This window comes from Engraulis encrasicolus, chromosome 6 (assembly GCF_034702125.1).
Source record: "Engraulis encrasicolus isolate BLACKSEA-1 chromosome 6, IST_EnEncr_1.0, whole genome shotgun sequence".
In the NCBI taxonomy this organism is placed as follows: Eukaryota; Metazoa; Chordata; class Actinopteri; order Clupeiformes; family Engraulidae; genus Engraulis; species Engraulis encrasicolus.
Genome location: NC_085862.1, coordinates 23,562,339 through 23,586,793, shown reverse-complemented (window position 1 = coordinate 23,586,793; position 24,455 = coordinate 23,562,339). Strand labels below are relative to the sequence as shown.

At 43.5% G+C, this 24,455-nt stretch overlaps 1 protein-coding gene across 1 annotated transcript; it reads left to right on the top strand.

The window, feature by feature from the left end:
* The first annotated feature begins 1,440 nt into the window (after nucleotides 1-1,440).
* On the top strand, nucleotides 1,441-24,024 carry LOC134450571 (desmoglein-2-like protein). Its single transcript, XM_063200409.1, has 16 exons — nucleotides 1,441-1,445; nucleotides 1,920-2,004; nucleotides 10,778-10,894; nucleotides 12,826-12,981; nucleotides 14,571-14,709; nucleotides 16,407-16,576; nucleotides 16,804-16,938; nucleotides 17,703-17,888; nucleotides 18,180-18,868; nucleotides 19,780-19,922; nucleotides 20,349-20,570; nucleotides 21,447-21,683; nucleotides 22,052-22,179; nucleotides 22,482-22,844; nucleotides 23,107-23,348; nucleotides 23,481-24,024. Exons 1-16 carry the CDS (start codon nucleotides 1,441-1,443, stop codon nucleotides 24,022-24,024), a joined length of 3,561 nt encoding a protein of 1,186 aa, XP_063056479.1.
* Nucleotides 24,025-24,455: the final 431 nt, after the last annotated feature.

The following is a 24,455-nucleotide window of genomic DNA, read 5'->3' as shown; positions in this document are numbered from 1 at the left end:
AGACAGTAGGTTTTCACAGTTACGTGTATGGTTTTAGTTCACTTCTCGTGCATTTACTATACCAAAGTCAAAGTCAAATTTCATACCTATATTTTGCAGGGCTGTGAGAAGTTACAGGGGTCCATTATATTCCTCTGAGACACCAAATATCATGTTCAAGCTATGTTATATGCTATTAATGGTGTATGTGGGCTATCTGTAATACACATTTGAAACGATCTTGCAGGCCAAACATAATGAGTCAGAGGCCAGATAGGATACTGTAAGTGAAAAGATAAAAACGTCCCCTAAAGTGTATTTTTTTTTCATTCTACATACATGTATATAGGTTTTGACTATTATGTTTTTTTCACATCTTTTGCATTTGTTATGCTTTCATTTCGTCCAGATGGTGCATGCGTACATAACATTTGTTTAATGTTTTGGCTGCATGTGTAGGCCTACACAACATTTGTTTAAGAATGTTTTTTTTTCTTAGAATCACACCTTGTTAAACATTCACTTCCAAACTGTTTGGTAAACAGACACATGTTGGCACTTCTTCAATATGGTATGAGATCTCTTTATGTTTGACATGAACTTTGTACAAATAAATTGAAAGAAAACAAGATGAGTGTTTGCATCTTGAGTTTTATCATTTGAGGCAAGCCCAAACAGGTGATTGTTGCCATGGCAGTCTGCATATTGGTTAAAAATATATTACATTATTACATTACATTGCATTTGGAAGACGCTTTATAACCAAAGCAACTTTCAAAAGAGGACATAATCATAGCCAACATCACTAGCAGATACAAAGTGCAAAGGGAAATACAGAACAACAAGTGCATATGCAAAGAAGGGTTAGGTTTTATGGGCGAGTGGGCCACTATATGCAAATACTACAGGGCAAAAGATGACGGTGAAGGTGTGACTGATATTGAAGAATGCCATCTGTCATCAGTCATTGTTGGATTTGACCCAAGTCTATGACACCCAGAGACAAACTGAGACTCGGTTGGGTCTTGATCTGTTGATGGATATGGGTGTGTGCGTGTGCGTGTGCGTGTGCGTGTGCGTGTGTGTGTGTGTGTGTGTGTGTGTGTGTGTGTGTGTGTGTGTGTGTGTGTGTGTGTGTGTGTGTGTGTGTGTTTGTGTCCATGTGCGTGCGTGCCTGTGTTTGTGATGCACACATCTATGCAGATTTAGCATGAAAAATGAAGTTCATGTTCAGGTTCAGTTAATTACCCGGTTGCTCATTAGAAGAGCTGTACTTCGCTGCAATTTTAAATAACAAAACACAGTATTCCCCCAGACATGTCACTAATGTACTGCCATGTACTGTAGGCTACATTCAGATGGTTTTGTTCTTTTTAAAAATCCTCAATGCACCTCTTTAGGTGTGCGGATCCAATATATGTGCTATTTTTCCACGTGGGTAGGTGGCTGTAAAACCTATAGATGGGGTAAGCTAGGGTTGGTGTTATCTTCCTGGCATACGTATTAAATAGCCAGCAGTTTTGAGCTGTGCTGCTTTTGCATGCAAATGCCTGTAGTGGATATGATAATATGATTTTATATGATTTCCCCTCAGATTTAAAGTATGAAATAGGAATATGATCCCTTGAAAGTTAGTTTTGTTGAGCAATTTTGTATGCTGGAATATTAAGCTTTTAGGAGCTGAGTGATTTGTGACTGTAACACTCGTGTTTTTTGTATTATAAAAGTTGTTCAGTATGAATGAAATTGAATGCTAACTTCAATGGCAATTTGCATTGAGATGTATTAGCCTTTTATAGAAACGTTTTACTGTTGGAAAATTTATTTTAGTCTTAGTCAATCAACCCTCTAGAAATCCTGTAAGCCACCAGAACTCAACATTAAAATCAACCCATCGATCCCGAACCCCTTCTGTGTCTTTTGAATCCTTTCCCAACCAGCTGTGCCTCCTGTCAGCTACCACTAACATCATACCACAACGCAAAGGGCGAGCGGAGGTGCCAGAGCCGGCAGGCGAACGCAGGAGTGAGCTTCAAGGGTTTACATATGGGCCATAAAGGACTCCGCTTCGCGTCGTGGCCGCATCACCACCTAGGTGTGCATTATATTTCCTGTTATATACGCACACCATGTCATCAATTAGGGGCAGCCCTCAATGGCACCCCAAGGGAGCAGTGCAGCGGGATGGTTGGGGGTACCTCAGTCATGGAGGAGGATGGGGCATAGCACTGGTCGATTACTCCGCCCATCAACCTGGCGGGTCGGGAGTCGAGAAGGCAACCTTTGGGCTACAAGTCTGACACCCTAACCGCTTACCTATGACTGCCCTCATAGATGGGGTAAGCTAGGGATGGTGTTTTGGGTAGCTTGGTTTGGGTAGGGTGAGACTGAGGACCTGTCACCAGTGTTTATGTATTGTACATTCAGATGATCAGGGCTGCTGACAGCTTTGTCTGGGCCCGGGACAAATTTGTCTGAAAAGGCCCCCCAGCCCAATGTAATAAGGATTTTCCCCAATTCTGGGGCCCCTCTCTCCTTGGGCCCGTGACAACAGTCCCCTTTGCTGTTTATGTGTGTGTGTGTGTGTGTGTGTGTGTGTGTGTGTGTATGTGTGTGTGTGTGTGTGTGTGTGTGTGTGTGAGAGAGAGAGAGAGAGAGAGAGAGAGAGAGAGAGAGAGAGAGAGAGAGAGAGAGAGAGAGAGAGAGAGAGAGAGAGAGTGCGTGCGTGCGTGCGTGCGTGCGTTATTTCTCCATGTGGGTGTGTGGGTTTGACAGTACATGACCTCAGGCTGTAGAGGGATGAGCTACAGTAGGGTTGGGGTGTGGGGCTTGGCTTGGGCTGGGTGGGGATGAGGAGTCTTTTAGGCTCCTTATCATCTTCCTGGCACATACAGGACATGAAATAGCCAACAGCTTTGAGCTGTGCAGCTTTTGCATACAAATGCCTGCAATGGATGGATATGATTGATATGATTAATTACATTGCAAGCACATACGTGTCTTTGTGGGAAATATACATGCGCAGGGGCGTAGCAGCTAATTGTGGGCCCTATGTACAATCAGCTCCAATGGACCAATCCAGCCATTTACTATCTACATAACTCAAACTGTGTGTGGCCCCCCCTATATACATGGTGCCCTGGTGACACTCTACCCCCCTGATCGGCCCCTGTACATACGGATTACTGTAAGTATATTTTTACAGGCAAATGTCTTGGCTGTGCAGCAGTGTATTGACAAAAACCGACCTCACCTATAAAAGTTGAAAATCAATTATATTTTTATGAACAAAAAAATCCAGGAAATGATCAAGGGGATCTGTTGCATGGTATACTGTATGTGCATTTGTATGATTTTTTTAAATATATACATTTGTTTTGAAATTGGTTTAATTTTAATTGTATTATATTTCATCACTGCACACTTTTCCACCCCCTATAAAACATGCTGTCCTAATCATTTCAATTGATTTAAAATGAGAAACTCAGAGGAGAATGGTGAAGGTTTTATCATGAAAGCGCCAAGCATGGAGTGATAAAATTGATGCATTTGTTCACAAAATATATTAATACAGTAGGTTTGACAGTTATGTGTATGGTTTAAGGTTTTTTTCACACTTCTTATGCATTTGCTATACTTTCTGTATTTCTTTTAGATGATGCATGTGCACAACATGTCTTTACCTTTTATTTATTTTCGATTCACAGCTTGTTACAGTAAGCACTTTCAAACTCTGTTTGGTAAGCAGTTGCATGTTAGCACTTCTTCAATATGCTTTGAGATATGCAAATAAAGAACAAGTAAAAGTAAAAGTACAAATAATTTAAGAAAATGATGAGGAGTTTGCATTTGAGTTTAATCATTTGAGGCAAGCTCAAACAGTTGATTGTTGCCATGGCAATCTACAGATAAAAATAGGCGAGTGGGCCACTATATAAAAATACTGCTGGGCAAAAGATGAAAGTGAGGGTGTAGTCTACTGATGCTGAAGGATGTCATCAGTCATTGTTGGATTTTAACCAAGTCTATGTTATCTATTCACCGAACAGACAGAAGTGGAATTGTGTAATGGTATCCAGACAAACTGAGACCCGTGGATGATCTGTTGATGGATCAGGGTGTGTGTGTGTGTGTGTGTGTGTGTGTGTGTGTGTGTGTGTGTGTGTGTGTGTGTGTGTGTGTGTGTGTGTGTGTGTGTGTGTGTGTGTGTGTGTGTGTGTGTGTGTGTGTGTGTGTGTGTGTGTGTGTGTGTGTGTGTGTGTGTCCAGGGACAGATTTGGATTCCATGGTCCCATTGGTGCCAATTTGGTGCCAACAAGAAAACAAGGCCAAGAAACAGGTTTAATGTGGCTGGTGACTGTCCGGAAGGAACAAGTTGTGCCAGGAGTACACTCCAAGACTGGCACTGATAGATAATTCTCCTCTCCCTACCATGATGAAAATCGAGACCATTAGCGCTGTAGCAGTAGCGAGAACCAACTCCAAAATACAACACCTTCTCCCGAATGTCCATATTGTTCAAAACGCACTAGCTGTTGTAAACAACAAGTGTGTAGCGTCCATGAGCTGTCAACCTGTCAAATACCCTTTCCAGATTATTTGGATCTTGTACTGTCTTGCTTGTCTCTTGGACCAAAGATAAAAGTAATCCAAATTGTGTGTGTGTGTGTGTGTGTGTGTGTGTGTGTGTGTGTGTGTGTGTGTGTGTGTGTGTGTGTGTGTGTGTGTGTGTGTGTGTGTGTGTGTGTGTGTGTGTGTGTGTGTGTGTGTGTGTGTGTGTGTGTGTGTGTGTGTGTGTGTGTGTGTGTGTGTGTGTGTGTGTGTGTGTGTGTGTGTGTGTGTCACTGTAATGTACATACCAATGCAGACTCATGTTCAGGTCCAGTTAATCACCCGGCTGTCCATTTGAAGACCAGTACTTCAGAGCAAAACTCTAACCTTATCCTTCACCCCCCACCCTGACTGATAGCCTACTTAACCCTAATCCTAACCCTTGTGTGGCTGGTGTGCCTGGAAGACATGCAGCCTTGAAGGCACCAATGAGGGCAAAATACACCAAAGGCCGCTTTTCTCATTTCAGGAGAGTGCGGCATTGTAAGTAAATGGCAAATGTCCGCAACACTGACACTGACTGACACACAGTGTTGCGGACATTTAGGCTATCATTTACTTCAGTTTTTTTTTGTCCAGCACCTGTGTCACTGATGTGTGTGTATTCTCTGATTTCTTGAGTGCAGCGTCTTGCTATAGCTAGAGAGCACAATCTGCATAATCGACCCCATGCAGAAACATTGTTCAATTTGTTCTCCGATTTCTTTATTATTTAAAGGTGTGCTGTGTATTATTTGCAGTAGTTTGTTTCCAGAATTAATGCTGCCTATTCACAAATGTCAACTTCTTCACAAATACATACCACCACCATGAAATTCTATGTATTCATCATGAATGGGAAAATTGCACTTTTCATACATTAAAAGGTGGATCTTCTCCATGTCTGCCCTTTTGAAATTCCACTAATAGACATTAGACATAGAATACAGTATAGTGTTATGTTGTTATCTTATGAATGTTACAGCACATTCAGCCTAGTGATTGGAAGACGTTATGCATCCGCCTCCGGCACCGTCAATCAGAGACATGATAAAACTCACCAAAAGGTTTAGTGTGACCTGAGGCATAGCTGAGTGATGTGAATAGACTACAGTACTGTATGTGGGGAGGAGTCACATGTGCAGGTACAGCACATACATGTTCAGGCACTCAAGTGCATCACCTGCTCAGACTGAATGCATGAATGGGCGCGTACTGTCCATCTAGTACCTACCTACCTACAGTAGCCTACATACCGTCCTTCGGAGGAAAGGAAAATAGTCCGGCCTACTGAGCAGTGAAGCAGTGGCGAGCTGAAGAAGACGAGTGGAGTGGTGGTGGAGGTGGGCAACTTGAGAGGACAAGATGATGGATAGGAGGTTGACAAAAGTTGGGGTACTGCTTCTTTTGGTCACCATTTTGGTGAGTTTTACACACACACATGCGCACACGCACACGCACACACACACACACACACACACACACACACACACACACACACACACACACACACACACACACACACACACACACACACACACACACACACACACACACACACACACACACACCACAGAATGTACGTATATGTAAGGACATACTGTGTGCATACATGATATGTTCCAATTATCACCATGGCTTATTATACTATCAAACTACCAAACTGAATGCATCATGTTAGATAATGTTCATTAACACAGTCTCTAACTCCATGGAAGCAGAAAAGTACAGCAACTGTCACACTCCAGGGGGTACTCAGACTTGGAGCATACTCACATTGGGATGGAGGTACTGTAGAAATGCACTCAGAGAGCGCAGACCTCCGCCAAGGAAGCTGTTTGATTGAACATTTGACTATGTAGCACCCTATGTTTTTTCCAAGTTTTTCTGCATTATTTTTGTGGCGTTAGAAACTAGAATGTCAAAATTCGACCTACATATATCCCAGAATGGTGAAGAATCTTTAAAAACAAATCCTGAAACTGGATAGTAACGTAGTCAGATTGGGATAGAGGAAGGGATGTAGAACATGAGTTAGGGGATACTCATGGTATGGCAAAGGGGCTTAGGGGGTATGCAAGACCAAAAAAAGGTTTAGAAACACTGCTGTATACCAATCAATAACATATATTTATTAATATATCGCCCTCTATTGGCATTCTTGTAGACAGATTCAAGTGAAAATGTTCAAGATTCAAGTGCATGCATTTGCAAGATGCAAAATCCTCTTTGACAGCAGTGGCTTTAACCTTGACACATATCAGACCTGCTGTGGTTCACCACTTAAGTAAACTCTGGACTTGTTCCAACACATATTGTGGTTGGCAAGACAAAGGGAAATAATAGTGAGCGCTCTCTAGTCTTTACTCCAGGTTGAAGGGATGCATCTGGTTATTCCTTATACAGCTTCATAGACTTCTGAATTAAATCCAAAGCACTCTCCTTTGAGTCAAGGTAGTTGGAGTAGGTTTTTTATATACTCCAACTAGTGTACACCTAGACTCAAAGGAGGCTTTGGATTTAATTCAGAAGACATACTGTGGTTGGTTGGATGCAGGGGTTCTGTGAATATGCAAGGATGGTTTTAATAATTTCATAAGTAGAAATTTAAAACATTTTGAGACAGTAATAACCTTTTGATGTGCAATTCTCTAGTAAATAATGTAAATGTAGCCCATATTAACTTGGAGGATTTCGCTTAAAAAATCACTAAGATTATTTGAAATGATGTATTTGGCCTGACTTTCAACAGCTTCCGTCTGTATCTTCTTCTGGGAAAGCAATATGCCAACAGCATTCACATACCATAAATTAGACACACCAAGCTTGTTTTTGAAGTGCAACATATTGCTACATGCATGTGTTTGTGATAGTCCCTGAGCTTCTTGCTGACACCAAGCATATCAGCCCCAAGGCAAGTCAAGCCAAATGATTAATAGCTGCTTTCTCTTTCTCACGGAACACAAATTCCATCTGTTGGACTCTCAACATGCACAGGCATTAACTACTATAATGAGAGACTCTGTGCACTGCAGGCTTCATGAGGGCAACTTCATCCGCCCCATTTCTCTTTTCTTTGTGCTGTTTTTCACACATCGCATATGCAAATGAATGACACATCATCAGTGTACCACCACAATATTAAGTTTATTATCACCACATTGTAACAACAACAGCATTAATCATAATAATAGTAATAATAATAATAATAATAATCATCATTTTGCAAATAGATTTGCACTCTCTGAGTGCTTCTAGTTTCGACTGATTTCCCACCAAACAAGGAGCCAGTCTTAAAGCAGCACTCCTGACAATTTCAATATGTTGTTGTATTGCTCACGCTAACCTTGTCAGTACCCAGTGATACTGCTTTTTTTCTCAGCTATTTCCGAGATCTGAGCTATTCTAATGGGGGCAGGTTTTGTTTACATTTGAAATTTTCTTAAAATAGGCCTACTCCAAATATTTTCCCAAAACGAATCGCTTTTTGCTAGTTGTCTACTGATGTTGCATAACCTTTTGGATGTTTTTGGGAATAAACAAAGATATATTTTTTTAAATGACCATTACAACTAGACTGCCTGTGCAGTCGCCTTCGACTGCTTAAGGTATATCCCCGAAACGCGACGCTTCCAGTCCCCAATCATTCCTACCACTCCCGTCCACCTTTTCATGAACGTTTATGATAAATACAAAATATAAAATAAATATATTTAATATCTATACATAGATCAATGACGTGCATAGGCTTAAAACCAAATGACTATTGTGAAAATGAAGGAAAAAATGGGGCAAATGGTAACACTGTTTTAATGGTTCACTATTACAGTGGATATACCACATTAGGTACAGTGTAATAACCAGTGTAACAATATTTAATACCACGTCATACCAGTGTGACACCATGTACCAATTTTGTACTTATATCATGTAGGCTATTTGTGTGTAAGTGGTATTACATGGTATTGCATATTTGTACACTGGTATTACACTAGTATTACATGGTATTACATATTGTTACACTGGTTATTACACTGTACCTGGTATTGCCTATTTTTACACTGGTATTACACTAGTATTATATGGTATTACATGTTGTTAAACTGGTTATTACACTGTAGGCCTACCTGATATGGTAGATTCACTGAAATGGTGAACCATTAAATTAAGGAGTTACCGGGCAAATCAATCCACCCAGTCAGAAGTTATGGGCCTAATAAAAATTCCACCATTTTGAAAGTGTTGACCTCCAAACTCGAATCAGTTCATGAACCTACCCTGCAGCATTCACACACCAAATCTGGACAAATCCATCCACCCGGTCAGAAGTAATGGGCCAAACAAAAATTCGGCGATCTTGAATTCGGCCATCTTGAAATTGTTGACCTCCAAACTCGAATCAGTTCATGAACCTACCCTAGAACATTCACACACCAAATCTGGGACAAATCCATCCACCCGGTCAGAAGTAATGGGCCAAACAAAAATTCGGCCATCTTGAATTCGGCCATCTTGAAATTGTTGACCTCCAAACTCGAATCAGTTCATGAACCTACCCTAGAACATTCACACACCAAATCTGGGACAAATCCATCCACCCGGTCAGAAGTTATGGACCAAACAAAAATTCGGCCATCTTGAATTCGGCCATCTTGAAAGTGTTAACCTCCAAAATGTAATCAGTTCATGAACCCACCCTAGCACATTCACACACCAAATCTGGGACAAATCCATCCACCCGGTCAGAAGTAATGGGCCAAACAAAAATTCGGCCATCTTGAATTCGGCCATCTTGAAATTGTTGACCTCCAAACCCGAATCAGTTCATGAACCTACCCTAGAACATTCACACACCAAATCTGGGACAAATCCATCCACCCGGTCAGAAGTTATGGACCAAACAAAAATTCGGCCATCTTGAATTCGGCCATCTTGAAAGTGTTAACCTCCAAACTCTAATCAGTTCATGAACCCACCCTAGAGCATTCACACACCAAATCTGGGACAAATCCATCCACCCGGTCAGAAGTAATGGGCCAAACAAAAATTCGGCCATCTTGAATTCGGCCATCTTGAAATTGTTGACCTCCAAATTCGAATCAGTTCATGAACCTGCCCTAGAGCATTCACACACCAAATCTGGGACAAATCCAAACATCCGTTCAAAAGTTATCGCGTTAACACGAAAGACCTTACGCGGCGGCGGCGGCGGCGGCGGCGGCGGCGGACGCGGACGCGGACGCGGACGCGGACGCGGCGGCGGACGCGGCGGCGGACGCGGCGGCGGTGCACGCAAAACCATTACACATCCCCGACGCTCCGCGTTTCGGGGATATAATGACCAGGATCTCAGAAAAAAATAAACCTACTGACAAGTCCAGGGTAGTGTGAGCATTACAACGGCATGTTGAAATTGGCTGGAATTATCCTTTAATATATTTCTCTGGAAGAGAGCAACAGATGTCACCTTTAGAGAAAAGATTGATGCACTTTGGATTCAGGCATAGACAAAGGTGAGCAGGCCTATTACAGTACATGTGCTGAGTTGATGGAGCCACTGCCTCCATTTTAAAATGACACAATAAACATAGAATGAGCAATGTGGAGAGGCCTGGATAGGGGGAAAACCCATGCAGCTGTACCATACACTCAGCACTTCAAAGGGCACGTTTGTTATGGGAACATTTTAATGATTTAGGCCTATATGGAAACGTGTCTGAACTCACCTACTGCTAGTGTAGGCTGGAAGTCAGAGCCAATTAGCCAAGTCAAAGAGAGAGACTATATGGAGAAGCTGTGCATGGAGAGCACATGCTACCGTACCCATACTGACAACCAGGGCTGGACTGGCCATCTGGCAAAGCGGACATTTCCCGGTGGGCCCCGCACCCTCGTGGGCCTCAATTTTCAGAAATGTCACAAAGAAACACCAGTGAATCAGTTCTGCATTGCAAATTTTGATGGGCCCCTCTCACCCATAAGTGCCCGGGGCCTATTTCTCCCCCAGATCAGCCCTGCTGACAACCTAGACGTACAGAACTGTATGTGGAGAAATTACACATGCTGCACATGGAGAACCTCTACTGGGCCTAAACTCACCCATAATTATTTTGTTGCCTAGAATATTAATAAGAAAAGTTCTAACTTCATTGTGTCTAAATTTACTGAAACTGTTTTCTCTCTGTACATTTCTATTCTGTTCACATAGGTGTGCATAAATTCATCATTGACAAAGGGCCTCACACGGCGCAAGCGAGAGTGGGTCATACCACCAACAAAGCTGGAGGAAAATAAGGACTATACCAAGAAAGAGTTCATTGCCAAGGTTAGTTACATGTGATGCACTGGCACAATACAGTGCAAAAGCTGAGGTGCTAAACAAACACAGACAACTCTTTTTTTTACCTTTATGTGTGTTCCTTGTAGCTTTGGACTTGTTTTGGCCTGGCTGGTGTTGATTTGATCTGTCGTGGGAAGGGCCCCAGGGCTGTGCTGTGGGCATCCTACACATGAGAGAACAGGATCAGCTGGTTTCTTTACCACTCATGAGCAGAGTTAGCTTCTGATCCATGTGTGGTACGAAAGCACATGGGGCCTATACTACAACGCTGGTTCAGGATAAGTTAAGGTTAAGTTAAGAGGTACAGTAAATCATCTAATACAAGAGCTTCTCTTAAGAAAATGAGGACTGCAGGCTCTTCTAGATGATTTACCTCTTAACTTAACCTTAACTTATCCTGAACCGCATTGTAATATAGGCCCATGGTCCCATTTGATCTGGAACTGAAGAAAAATACAGTAACTAACCTATGACTTATGTATTGTATTGGGATAATGTATTGTCCAGAGGTGACTATCTGAAAATATTTCCAGCTAGAACAGTACCCTAACGTCAAAGTGAATGGAAGCTAGAAACATTAGAGAGGGCCATACAATAAACAATAATATATCAATCAGGCACGTTTAATACACATTTCACTTTGATAGGCTACACTTGGGCCATTCGTGCCGTTGGGAAGCCATGTGTCCATGTATACTACAGGGGTAAAGGCTAGAGATGAGCTGGGAAACGGATGAAAGATGCTGATAATCAGAACTGTCAAAATCCTTTCTCAATGACAGTTGGTACCCTTCCCGTCGAAGTTATTTCCCTGTTGGTCGCACAGTTGTCTCCCACTTTAACGGCATCTGCACTATTGGTTGAACAAGGCGGAACATCGTTCTCATGAACCCAGACACTTGTGTTGGGCGCTATCATTTCAAATACAATCAAGTCTGAAATGTTGTTGTGAAGGTTAAATTGATTGATATGTTAAAGTCAACAGATAAACAGTAAATCATTCTTCTACTCCCCTCAATATGGTGGTGGCGCTTGCATGCACTTGCTTGCTATGATATCTAGAGAGCTCTATAGGCTCCACAAGGTTGTCAGCGTCACAAAATATTCTTCGCACACTCATCACAGATCAACCACATGTTTGAAGTGAGCAACGTTTTGGACTAGTGTTACAAATGCTTGCAAAGAAACCACTTCATAAAAACTCAACTCTACTCAGAATTACTACCAGGTCATCCGAATTCTGGGTGCTTAAGAAACCAAAGACGCAATTTAGAAGGACGTTTTTCTTTATTGCTCTTCTCTTTTTTCTAAGATTCAGCGTTTCATTTTCAGTTCCTAAAAGATATCACTTGGTTCCATTTTATAAGTGATATTCAAGCGTAAAACACCATACACGAGCCCTTATTCATTTCTCGTGCGAGTTCCAAAATAGAACAATGAATGAACAAAAAAATACACGGACCGTACACGGACCCTCTAGGCCAGTGTTTCCCAACCTTTTTGACCTGCGTACCCCCTAAGCCATTTCGTCATATGATGAGTACCCCCTCGCCCTCACTCATGCTCTGTTCCTCAATCCCAATGTGACTAAAGTCAAAATATTTGTTATTATTACATTTTTCCGCGTATCCCCTGAGGTGTCCTCGTGTACTCCTAGTGGCACACGTACCCCTGGTTGGGAAACACTGCTCTAGGCCATGTTGTGTTTTGTGTGTCTTTAATGTGCATTTACATGTGGATTGTGGAGAAGTGTCATGCAAGACAAATTTCTGTACAAACAGACAATAAAAGTTTATCTTATCTCATCTTAAATACATTTTCATATAATGTGCAGGAATGGCAAAGCTGACAGTGTGGCCCACCCTTGAAGTAGCTGTTTAGTTGTAATGATATATTACTCCCCTCCACATTTTTAGATCCGCTCAGACCATGATTTGAAGAGGCCAGTGAAATACAGCCTGTCTGGACCTGGGGCCGATCAGCCACCTGTCAATCTCTTCATCATGGACCCAGAAACTGGCTTCGTGAGGGTCACTGGGATACTGGACAGAGAACACATTCATCAGTACAACGTGAGTCTTGTAGTCCATTGTACTCAATGGAGAGGGTTGAAGCAGAGTTGAACTGTAGGTGTACCGCACAGTTCATACAATCATCAAGTCAAGTCAAGTGAACTTTATTGTCAAAAATCTATGCAACAGGGTTAACACAGAAGTCTCCAATGTGCTGTTTAAACTAGAACATATAAATAAGTCATTGACAATAATCTCAATAATCTCAATAATCATGAAACTCAAAGTGCGTTTAACAGTCCAAACCCGGGTCACTTTTAATAGACAGTCACACAGACTTTGAGACATGCCAAGTGAACAAGTCAATTGAATTCCCCCTGGGGGCAATGAATGAGCTCCCTAATTAAATAATAATAATAATAATAATAATAATAACTTGGTTTTATATAGCGCCTTTCAAGTAACCCAAGGTCGCTTTACAAAAGGAGAGTGAGCAGGGGAATAGAGAGAGAGGAGAGGAGGAGGGGTAGAGGTAGGGTTGGGGCAGGGTGGTTAAGGACCATAGGCCTCAGTGAATAAGTGTGATTTTAGGTGCATTTTGAACGTAGCCAGTGTGTCGGCTTGACGGACATGGAGAGGTAGACTGTTCCAAAGGGTGGGGGCAGCAACACAGAAGGCTCTGTCACCAAAGGTCTGTAGCCTGGAACGAGGGATGACAAGCGGTTCCTTGCTAGATATTTGCTTACTGTTAGTGTTGCCAAACATTCAGGTTTTGCCTGGATTGTCCCGGGTTTTCATGGTCTGTCCGGGTAAATTCCTGGACTGTCCCGATTTTTTATAATGCGCAGCTTTATATAACCCCATTGAAATAAACACATATCATTAATGATTCGTGCTCGCGCATCAATGTGTCCAGGTTTTACCACTGAAATGTGGCAACCCTATTTACTGTAGATTCCACTACTATAGCATTTCACTGCTGCGTTGAACCCCTGCACTCCAGGCATGTGTTTGACTAGAAACAGACCCATCTCTCAAAATGTGTGTCTCCATGCTATTCTGTTCATGACATGTGCCATAAGTTACACCCTACACACACATGCTTTTGTGAAATAGCAGATGTGTCAAATACCATTGCATTGGGATTTTTCTAACACCGCCCCCTCCTGCTTTACGTACAGTTCACGACTCCCCCTTGTGGTTGAAATTATTGGGACATTTGAGTGTGCAGTGTGAGATATTGTGTAATATCTTTTCATCTTCAGTCAGTCAAAAGATTGGAAGCACAACTTATGAAGGGTGACAAGGAAATGGATTTTGGAAACATTATTTTAAAAAAGCACTTAGTAGTGTTGTAAGACAATCAGGTACAGTGTTTTTTGGTGAGACTTTCTTTCCACATAAATAGCTGTACCATTACTATCCCTACAGTAAGTACTAATTGTCAAATCACACTTGATAAGAATGTGCTGTGTGTGTGTGTGCGTGTGCGTGTGCGTGTGCATGTGCGTGTGCGTGTGTGTGTGTGTGTGTGTGTGTGTGTGTGTGTGTGTGTGTGTGTGTGTGTGTGTGTGTGTGTGTGTGTGTGTGTGTGTGTGTGCGCGCGCGCGCGTGCGTGCGTGCGTGCGTGTGTGTTTGTCCTGATACAGCTTGTTGGAACGGCCAAGTTCCTTGATGGTACAGAAGCAGAGGAGAAAATTGATCTCGCAGTGGTTGTCATCGATCAGAATGACAACAGCCCGAGGATTGAGATGCACACAGGCAGAGTCAGAGAATGCAGCACTGTTGGTAAGAAAATGGCAATAAAATTGTGTGTGATATTTGCTCTCTTGGGCATTGGGCAGTCATGGGTAAACGGTTAGGGCGTCAGACTTGTAGCCTGAAGGTTGCCGGTTCGACTCCCGACCCGCCAGGTTGGTGGGGGGAGTAATTAACCAGTGCTCTCCCCCATCCTCCTCCATGACTGAGGTACCCTGAGCATGGTACCGTCCTGCTGCACTGCTCCCTTGGGGCGCCATTGGGGGCTGCCCCCTTGCACGGGTGAGGCATGAATGCAATTTCGTTGTGTGCAGTGAACACTTGTGTGCTGTGGAGTGCTGTGTCACAATGACAATTATGGGAGTTAGAGTTTCCCAGGTGGGCTTTCTTCTTTTTCATTTTTTCTTGGGACATACCATAGATCAGAACCAATGTACAGTGTGGGAGTGCTCGGCTGGCGGTGGCATTTTAAGGTGCAGTTGGTACATTTTGTAGTCTTAAACTGGGACACTTTACGCATTACTTAAGGACAAGATTTGGAGGGTGGGTCTAGGGGTCCTCCCCCAGATTTGTTTATTTTCTTAGATGCAATTTCCTGCATTCTAATCAATTTTAGGGGGAGGAATGACAAATCACAACTGACCCCTTCAGACTTTCTATAGGCCTACAAGCGCTGGCTGCCATTAATTGAGGCAGGTAAACATGTAATCTTTTCCATATATTTACCCTGATAGACATGTAGCGCAATGCGGGTGACCAAAACCGGGACATATTTGTGTCCCTACACAGTTTGCTCGGGACCTGGGACACACAACTCCAAACCGGGACTGTCCCGGTTAAATCGGGACGTCTGGTCAGCCTAGTCAAACCTCTAGTCAAAATGTTTGCCTTGAATTTGTTTGGCTTCTTCCCCGTCATCAGAATTGCTTCTGATCACAGCTAAATGTTCTGGAGAAATTACAAATGTTAATATATTTCATATTATCTAAACAGATTAAAACATATACAGTATTTGCAAAACATGGATGTTCCATTTATGTTTCATACACGGTCAAATTGGCCCCAAGGATCATGGATGTTACAGAAATTTACAGCACTTAGGGGAAATATTATTGTTGAAATTCTGCTATTTTCTCATTTAAGTCAAGTCAAGTCAAGTGTACTTTCTTGTCAAAAATCTATGTAACAGGGTTAGCACAGAAGTTTGAAATTGCGTTTCACCAGTCTCCAATGTGCAGTTTAACTAAAAAACATTTAAATAAGACATTGATAATAATCTCTCTCTCTCTCTCTCTCTCTCAAACACACACACACACACACACACACACACACACACACACACACACACACACACACACACACACACACACACACACACACACACACACACACACACACACACACACACACACACACACACTTTACCTCATCTATTTAGGAAATGTCACAGAGAATACATGAAATGAAATGTGGGCATAGGGTATTTTTTAGGGGTCAAATTGATACTAAGAATAATAGGAGGGTTACATTTTAATCTTTCGACTTAAGGCTGTGCTAATATTGGGTTTTTAAATTCCTCTTGCCTGTCTTTTTAAGTTTCATGTTGATGTCTTGTCTATAGCCTTTCTGAGCTAGTGTCCATGGTGTTATGTTGTCCTGCCCTGTTAGACTATTTTCCCATGTGGGATTGCAATAAATTGACTGAAATGTTTCTTTTTTTTTACCAGGGACGTTCATATTGAATGTGACTGCCCTGGACGATGACGATCCGGGTACGATTAACTCAAAGATTGCCTACAGCATTATCAAGCAGACGCCTGAGGGTCACGGAATGATGTTTGAAATCGACCGATACACAGGCCAGCTGTCTGTGAAAGAGATGACCCTCGACCGAGAGGTGAGACAGGGTTTCTCACGGACAATGAGGTCGGGTCTAGGACCCAGCAAGAGAGAGGGAAAAAATGCCTTTTGGTGTAGATGGGATCGCAGGCGATCTGAGTTTATAATAGAGCTTATAATTGAAGCTTTAGGGATCAATGGGAAATCGTTCACTTGCTATCAAAAGGTTGTTCTTCTTAGATTTTATCCACATTCCACATTAAAAGCTACTGTTCTCTCCACTAGACTCAGGATTTCTACGAGCTGGTCGTCCAAGGAGTGGACATGGACGGGGCACCCAATGGAAACACTGCTACAGGCACAGTGCAGATCTCCGTATGGGACATCAATGACAACGTCCCCACCTTGGAAAAAGAGGAGGTGTAGTAACATGATATCACCACAATTCAAAAACTATACATTTTTGTTGCCTCTTAGTGCAGATGAGATCGCCGGCGGGCCTATTCACTCTTTGCTGAAAATACCCAACTACATCATAACAACATTTCTATGACATTAGCGAGAGCCTTAAGTAACAGATTAAGACATAGCCATTACAATTTTGGTGACAGTAAGGTTATAACATAGGCTCTGCACTAAGATGTTAAGTATCTATAATAAGCAGAGGTGGAAAATGAAAGTGAGACGCGACAGTTGCTTCAGACAACAATGGTATGGACTCACTTGTTGAGATAGATTCTGTAATTTCAACTTTATTTGCGAATCTGTAGAGTGAGCAGGGAAAGAACCACCTAACTTGACACTACTTTTATACAATACCAACCATAGTTCCTAACAGGAAATTTCTATTTATGAGGTTGATGACTGGAAATTGGTGTATAATACACATTTTAGCATTTAGCTCAATTGATGACTCGATTCACGTCTTCCAGTCATCACTTGCCCATGGTCACCATCTTGGTGGAACTGCACATTTTTGAGGGAACAATAGGAGCCGATTCGAAACAAATCAAAACAAGTCTCCTGTGTTGTGATTGGTCTGCCAGTTTCAGGGCATGGGGCATTTTCCGAGGCTAGACCCACCCGCGGGCAAAAATAATTTTGGCCGCTGGCGGGTGGGGTTAGTTTACTAGGCCAGAAAAGTCACTGACCCAGGCTACATTCTTTGTTGACTCATCCCACAGTATGCTGGCAGTGTGGACGAAGGAGCCGTGGACGTGGTAGTGATGAAAATCAAAGCTAAGGATGTGGATTTAGTGGACACGGATAACTGGCTGGCTGTATTCAACATCGTCAAAGGGAATGAGGAAGGTCTTTTTGAGATAACAACAGATCCCAAGACCAACGAGGGCATCCTGAAGCTGGTGAAGGTAAGGCACAATGTCTCCTCAATTGTTCTTCACTTTTGCCTCTTTTCCACTGCCACTTTTCTTTACACTTTTCTTTTTTGCTTTACAACTGAGCTGTATTCAAAAAGCAAAGAGGGCAGCCGAGTCACCATACGTCAAGCTGTAGGCCTTCCAGAAAAAAACGGCAGTGGAAAAGAGGCATTTGATAGACTGCATTGTTTTTTCTCCACTATCAGACAATATCAGACACTCCACATTAACAGTCCTCTCACTTTCCTCAACCAATGCATTGCCTCTGTTTTATGTTCAAAGCCTCTGGACTATGAGAAAATCAAAAAGCTGGACCTGGGCTTGGAAATCGAGAATGTCGCTCCATTCATCAACGGCACTGCCTTGGCTCTTGGACTGGGTTTCGGGCCAGATCTGGACTTGGACTTAGGTGGAGGTGGGGGTGCAGGTGCAGGTGCAGGACTTGGAGCGGGCCTTGGTCTGGGTCTGGGTCTGGATGCTGGTTTGGATGCAGATCTGGGCTTGGATGCTGGTTTAGATGCTGGTTTGGGTTTGGGTGCTGGACTGGACTTGGACGCAGGCCTGGACTTGGATGCAGGCCTGGACTTGGATGCTGGTCTGGACTTGGATGCTGGCCCGGATTTAGACTTAGACCTGGGTTTAGGAGGAGATCTGGATGCTGACATTGGACCAGGTGGTGGTGGTGCTGGCGGTGGTGCTGGTGCTGGTGGAGGCCTCTCACCAGATGGCAAACCAAAGCGAAGGCCCAAGCCAAAACGGAAACCTAAGCCCAAAAAACGCCCCAAAAAGCCACAGGGGAAAAGCTACCCTATTGCCATTGCGGTGAACAACTTGCCGGACGGGCCCAGCTTTATTCCCGAGGTAAAAGACGTGCCCTTGTCAGAAAACCTGGAGGACATCGAACTTAACTCAGTCATAGCTGTGTACCCAGCGGTCGATGGGGATACCGGAGAAGAGCTGGAAGATGTCAAGTAAGTGCTAAGTTAACAGATGCGGGTCATCCCAAGTTCAGGAACTGAAATCCCTGCTATATACTATTTGTTCTAGCCAAGTCACTTAAAGGGACACTGTGCAGGAAATGGTCAAAAAAGGTACTGCAGCTATAATGATCAAACTGGGCTACCTATTGCCAAATTTGATCTTTACATAAAAGTATACTAAGTAATATACAAATATTTTCTAGTATGGTCCAAGTACAGTCATTTTTGCAGCTAAAAATGGCTATTTTTGGAAATTCAAAAATGCCAACCATGGAGAAGATTCCCCTTTTCATGTATGAAAAGTTCAATTTTCCCAGTCATAATGAATACTTGGAATTTGATGCTGGTGGTAAGTCTTCATGAAAAATGTAACATTAGTGAATGGGTGGCATGAATTCTGGAAATAAACAACTAAAAATCTCACACAGTGTCCCATTACTAGCTGATCATAATTTACCCCTCTTTAGCTAAGTGGATGAGTGAGTTAAGGAAGTCCCCTGCAGGGCCGTTGACAGCTTTGACTGGGCCCAGGACAAAGTCATCTGAAAGGGCCCCACCCACTCAGTATACAATGTAATGAGAACCCAATTCTGGCCCCCCTCTATCCCTGGGCCCGGGACAACTGTACTCTTTGTCCCCCCCTTGTCGGCTTCCCTGGTCCCCTGGAATATAGAGCTGATTTGTCTGCCCCCTGAATACTAGTTAGCGTTCCATGTAGTACTCAAGTGCCATCTTGGACTCCACTTGTGACTCGATCATTATAAATGTAGTATCAACACATCACGATATCATTTTATAATCTAACTTAGATTATCTGAACTGTGAAACTGTGATGATATACATAATTTACAGAACATATTCGTTTGTTGCACAGTGTTTATTCTTTGTGCTAATTTGTGCAGGTATGCTAAAGGTCATGACCCTGATAACTGGCTAGCCGTCGATGAAGACACCGCTCAGATCAGAATCAACAAGGTGCCAGATCGAGAGTCCCCCTTTTTAGTGAATGGCACATACTTTGTAGAGGTGCTCTGTCTAGCTCAAGGTAATTAATATACAGGACCACATGGTATATACTTTCTAAAGCCCAGTCACTGGGTATTTCTCAAAGTGACGTGTCCTAGCCTTGCTAGGATGAGTAACGCTTTGCGCCCGGTGTATTCAATTATTAATTACCATTTCAACGAGTTATTGGATACTATGTGGTAAAATCCATGGGAAAATGGGTGTTACTCGTCCTAGCAAGGCTAGGACATTTCAATTTGAGAATACCCACTGATCTTTCAAGGACGCATGTTGTGTCGAACACTGTGGTACTTTCATTCACCTGTGTGTTTTATAAAAAGGATAGACATTGGACAGCTTATCCAGTTTGTTTACTAACTGAATCACCATGCTAAGGTTTTAATTCTTGGATTTTGAAATATTAATTACACAAACTGATTTAAAATATCGGCTGTTTCTTACACAGACGGATCAGGCAAGACAGCCACGGGAACCATTGCCATAAAAGTAGAGGACACAAATGACCACTGCCCAAAGCTGACAAACACCTACCAGAGCGTCTGTGACGAATTCCCAGTTGTGTACGTGTCCGCTTTCGATGAGGATTTCAGTCCCAATGCCGACCCATTACAGTTCTCAATCATTACAGAGGAAACCACTGATTCATGGGAAATGGAAGCACTCAATGGTGAGAGAAGAACACAGAGAACATAGAGGTAGAAAATAACACTAGAGGTGACCCCGCCCCCCTTTTTACGGCAATCTGTAGCGGCCATTATCTGTAGGTAGATCACAGAAATTGAAATTAACGGAGAACGAGGCTCATCTCTGTCAAAAATGGCTTAATCATGTGAAAATGTCCATCAACACACTATACAAGGACAATAGTTGAAGTGTGTTGCTAACTATGTTCATAAAAGATATTATTTGTTTTTTAAATGTATTTTATTGACTCATGATTTAAGTAGATATTTAGCCTGATATTTCAAATCTGGTCTTTGATTAATGTGTTACTTCATATTCACACAGTTTTAGTCAATTTTTTGACAGGGGTGGACGTGTTCTCCATTGACTTGCATTGCCTGAGAGTACCTACGCTACCTACGGAAGTTGGGAAGCTCCGTCTGCCATTTCCCAGTGCTGTCGCAAATTGCTGTGTCCTCTCTAGTGTTATTTTCTACCTCTATGACAGAGAATCAAACAGAACGGTCCTTGTCATTTTTTATTATTATTATTTCTGTTCAAATCAACTTCCTGACAGTGAAATTGCTTACAACTTTTATCCCTTTGGACAAATGTGATCTGTTTGAATGGGGCAGCCATGGCTCAGTGGTTAGAGCGCTGGCTTTTAGATCAGATGGTTGAAGGTTTAAACCCCACCTTTACCAGCACCTTCATCCATGGCTGAAGTGCCAGGCACCTAACCCCACATTGCTCCAGGGCCTGTAACCAATACCTGAACCTAAATAAATGTAAGTCGCTTTAGATACAAGCGTCAGCTAAGTGTAATGTAATCTAATGTAATAAAGTGGTTCCATTTGTTTCCTTTTTTGTCCCATCACAGGCACAACAGTGGCCCTCAGTCGCCAAGACGGAGCCATGTGGCCAGGAAGATATCGGATCACCATGCAGGTGTTTGACAACCAGGGCCTCTCCTGCCCTGAGAACCAGGTGCTGGAGCTGGAGATGTGTACCACTATCAGCCGTGATAAACTTGCGGCAGGGGTTGCGGCGCCGTCTAATTTCAATCTCGGGCCAGCTGCTCTTGGTCTGTTACTCACAGGGCTGGGTATCTTTCTGGGTGAGTTGATGCACATAAGCACAGTTGATTTTTTAACTGAAGACTTGGACATGTCGAAGTGCTGTAGGGATTGTGGTAACATACCCGGGTTCCACTGGTGGAAGGGTGTACTATTACAATTCTACACTAGGGTGTATTATTACAATTCTACCTATAATCTAAAATATCATCAGTTAAACGAAACTCTTTGACAAAATCAGGTTCAATGATTTTTGTTTGTTTCTGCCTGTGTGTGTGTGTGTGTGTGTGTGTGTGTGTGTGTGTGTGTGTGTGTGTGTGTGTGTGTGTGTGTGTGTGTGTGTGTGTGTGTGCGTGCGTGTGTGTGCGTGCTCGCATGTATGTGCGCGTGCATGCATGTGGTGGGGTAGGGGCCCTTCTTATGCTGCTGGCTTGTCAGTGTGGCTCTGCGGTCTTGGCTGATAGTTTCATGGCAATGCCGTTCGATGCCAAGCAGTACCTGATCCCATACCACACTGAGGGCAAGGGGGACGTGAAGGTAAGACAGCTCTTCATGTCAACACTGGTTAAAAAAGAAACCTATTTATTACAGTAGCTAGTGTTTATGAGACACAATAAGGACATCTGATATTTTATCGCAACTGTATTAAAGACACAATAATGCACTAATACACAACTATGCATTATGTACTGTGTACCTATGTCCTATATAATATTTTCAAAATAATAAATACCCTCAACAAACTAACCAATGTTTAAACAACTTGATAGTAGAGTAGAGAATAAGTCATCTGACCGTGTTTCTGTCAGATGTTACAAAAAATATTATTCTGTCTGCAGGAGTTTCCCACCCACCTACTTCCTGCGGTGACATCCGAGGCAGAAGCTGAGGCCTTAATCTCTGCAGCGCCCGTGACCTCTCAAATGACCAGCTGCGAAACATCCTACAGCCAAACACAGCATATGAGCCATACGTTTGAGGCCATGCAACAGGAGTCAAACAGGAATAGCTGCATGGTGGAGTATGGCATGTCTACGCAGGGACAGGCTAGCGCGGTCGGTAATGCTAATGCTAACCAGAACAGGTCATCGTACATGTCATACTCGCAGCACAGTCAGAGCAACAGGAACTCGACTGGTGTGATGGAGCTCTATGATGACATCGCTCTACCAGACAATTTCCTGATGGAGTACTTCTCTCAGGTGAGGCATCATTTGGCAGTCGGATGTTTTGCAATTCACTCTCTTAATGTCTCTTTCTCTGTCTTATTTGGCCTCCATCTCTCCATCTCTCTCTCTCTCTCTCTCTCTCTCTCTCTCTCTCTCTCTCTCCATATATACTGCATATTTTTTGTTTGGTTTGTTTTGCTTTTTCTCTCACTCATTTCCCTGTATTTGCTACTGTCCTTTGCCGAGGCAGTTTTGATGTTCAATCAATATTTTTGTGTGTTTGTGCTTTTCGCAGAAAGCATGGTACACTGCTGTGCAGGGCCCACAAAAGGACACTTTACTGGAGTTTGGCTATGAAGGTAGAGGATCTCCCGCCGGCTCTGTGGGCAGCTTAAGCCTCCTGGGGGACGATGACGACCTGCACTTCCTTGACGACCTGGGGTCAAGGTTCACCACTCTTGCACAAATCTGCAAGCCGCCAGCACCCATCGTGGACATAAAGCTAGAAGAACCTAATGTTAAGCTAGAGAGTTTGATGTCTTTCGAAACTTTGAACATTCCCAAGGCTCCTCGTCGTCGTCGTCGTCCTCTTCCTCCTCCTTCTCCTCCTTCTCCACCTCCTCCTCTGCATCCTCTTCCTCCTCCTCCTCCTCCTCTCCACACTGAAAGCACAGAGGTCAACACTATCAGCACTATCAACATGTCCACTACACTGCCCAGGATGGCGGTGGCTGAGAGCGTGCCCATGGCCATGCCTGTGGCCATGCCCATGGCCATGCCTGTGGCCATGCCCATGGCCGTGCCCACCCAGACGGTGCTGGTGCAGCAGCAGCAGCCCATGTACTACATGGTGGAGCCGCAGGTGCAGAACACAGTGCTGCTGGCTGAGAGGCCTGCAATGGGTCTGGGGCAGGGAGTCTTCCTGGTCAACGGGGGACAGGCGGCCACAGACGGGCTGCTGATCCAGGGAGGAGGGCTGGTCCAGGGAGGAGGACTGATCCAGGGCGGAGGGTTTGTACAGGGTGGAGGACTTGTACAAGGAGGGGGGTTGATCCAGAGTGGGGGGCTGGTCCAGGGAGGGAGATTGGTCCAGGGTGGCGGACTTGTACAAGGAGGGGGGTTGGTGCACGGAGGAGGACTGTTGGTGCCCAGCCCCACGTCCCCAACTACCAGGACCATCTTCTCCGCTACTCTACCCAGGATGCACCTCTAGGAGGCTGTGAGCATGCCCTTTGAGACAAGTGAGGATCCCACAGTCCCGTTCCTACCCAGCAGCGGTGCCCCCTTTGGCGTGATACCTGTACAACACCCTGGCATGATCCCTGTACAAAATCCTGTATTGATTCAAGGTGGTATTTACCCTGCTGCACAGAACACCAAGGTGAATAGACAGTAACGTGGGAAGACAAAGAGTACCAGTTAATGTTGAGTAGAGTAGATGTTTTGCGAGAGCCTGCACACCTCAAAGGCTTCTTTTTCAGCAGGTGCAACTTTTCAGGGTACTTCAGTCATCAGTTTTCACAAGGAAGAGCGCGACACTGCTTCTTCACGGTTCACCACTTTTTTAAAAAAAATTCTTGGTGCTGACGTTTCGGTAACTAGGCCTTCATCAGTGTGCTCCTTGTCTAAAATCCTTGGATGTGA

Bases quoted from the DNA above. Each gene is read 5' to 3' on its own strand.
- LOC134450571 (XM_063200409.1), top strand. The intron at 12,982-14,570 runs GTGAGTCTTGTA...GTCCTGATACAG, and splicing joins AACACATTCATCAGTACAAC to CTTGTTGGAACGGCCAAGTT. The intron at 16,939-17,702 runs GTGTAGTAACAT...CTCATCCCACAG, and splicing joins CCACCTTGGAAAAAGAGGAG to TATGCTGGCAGTGTGGACGA.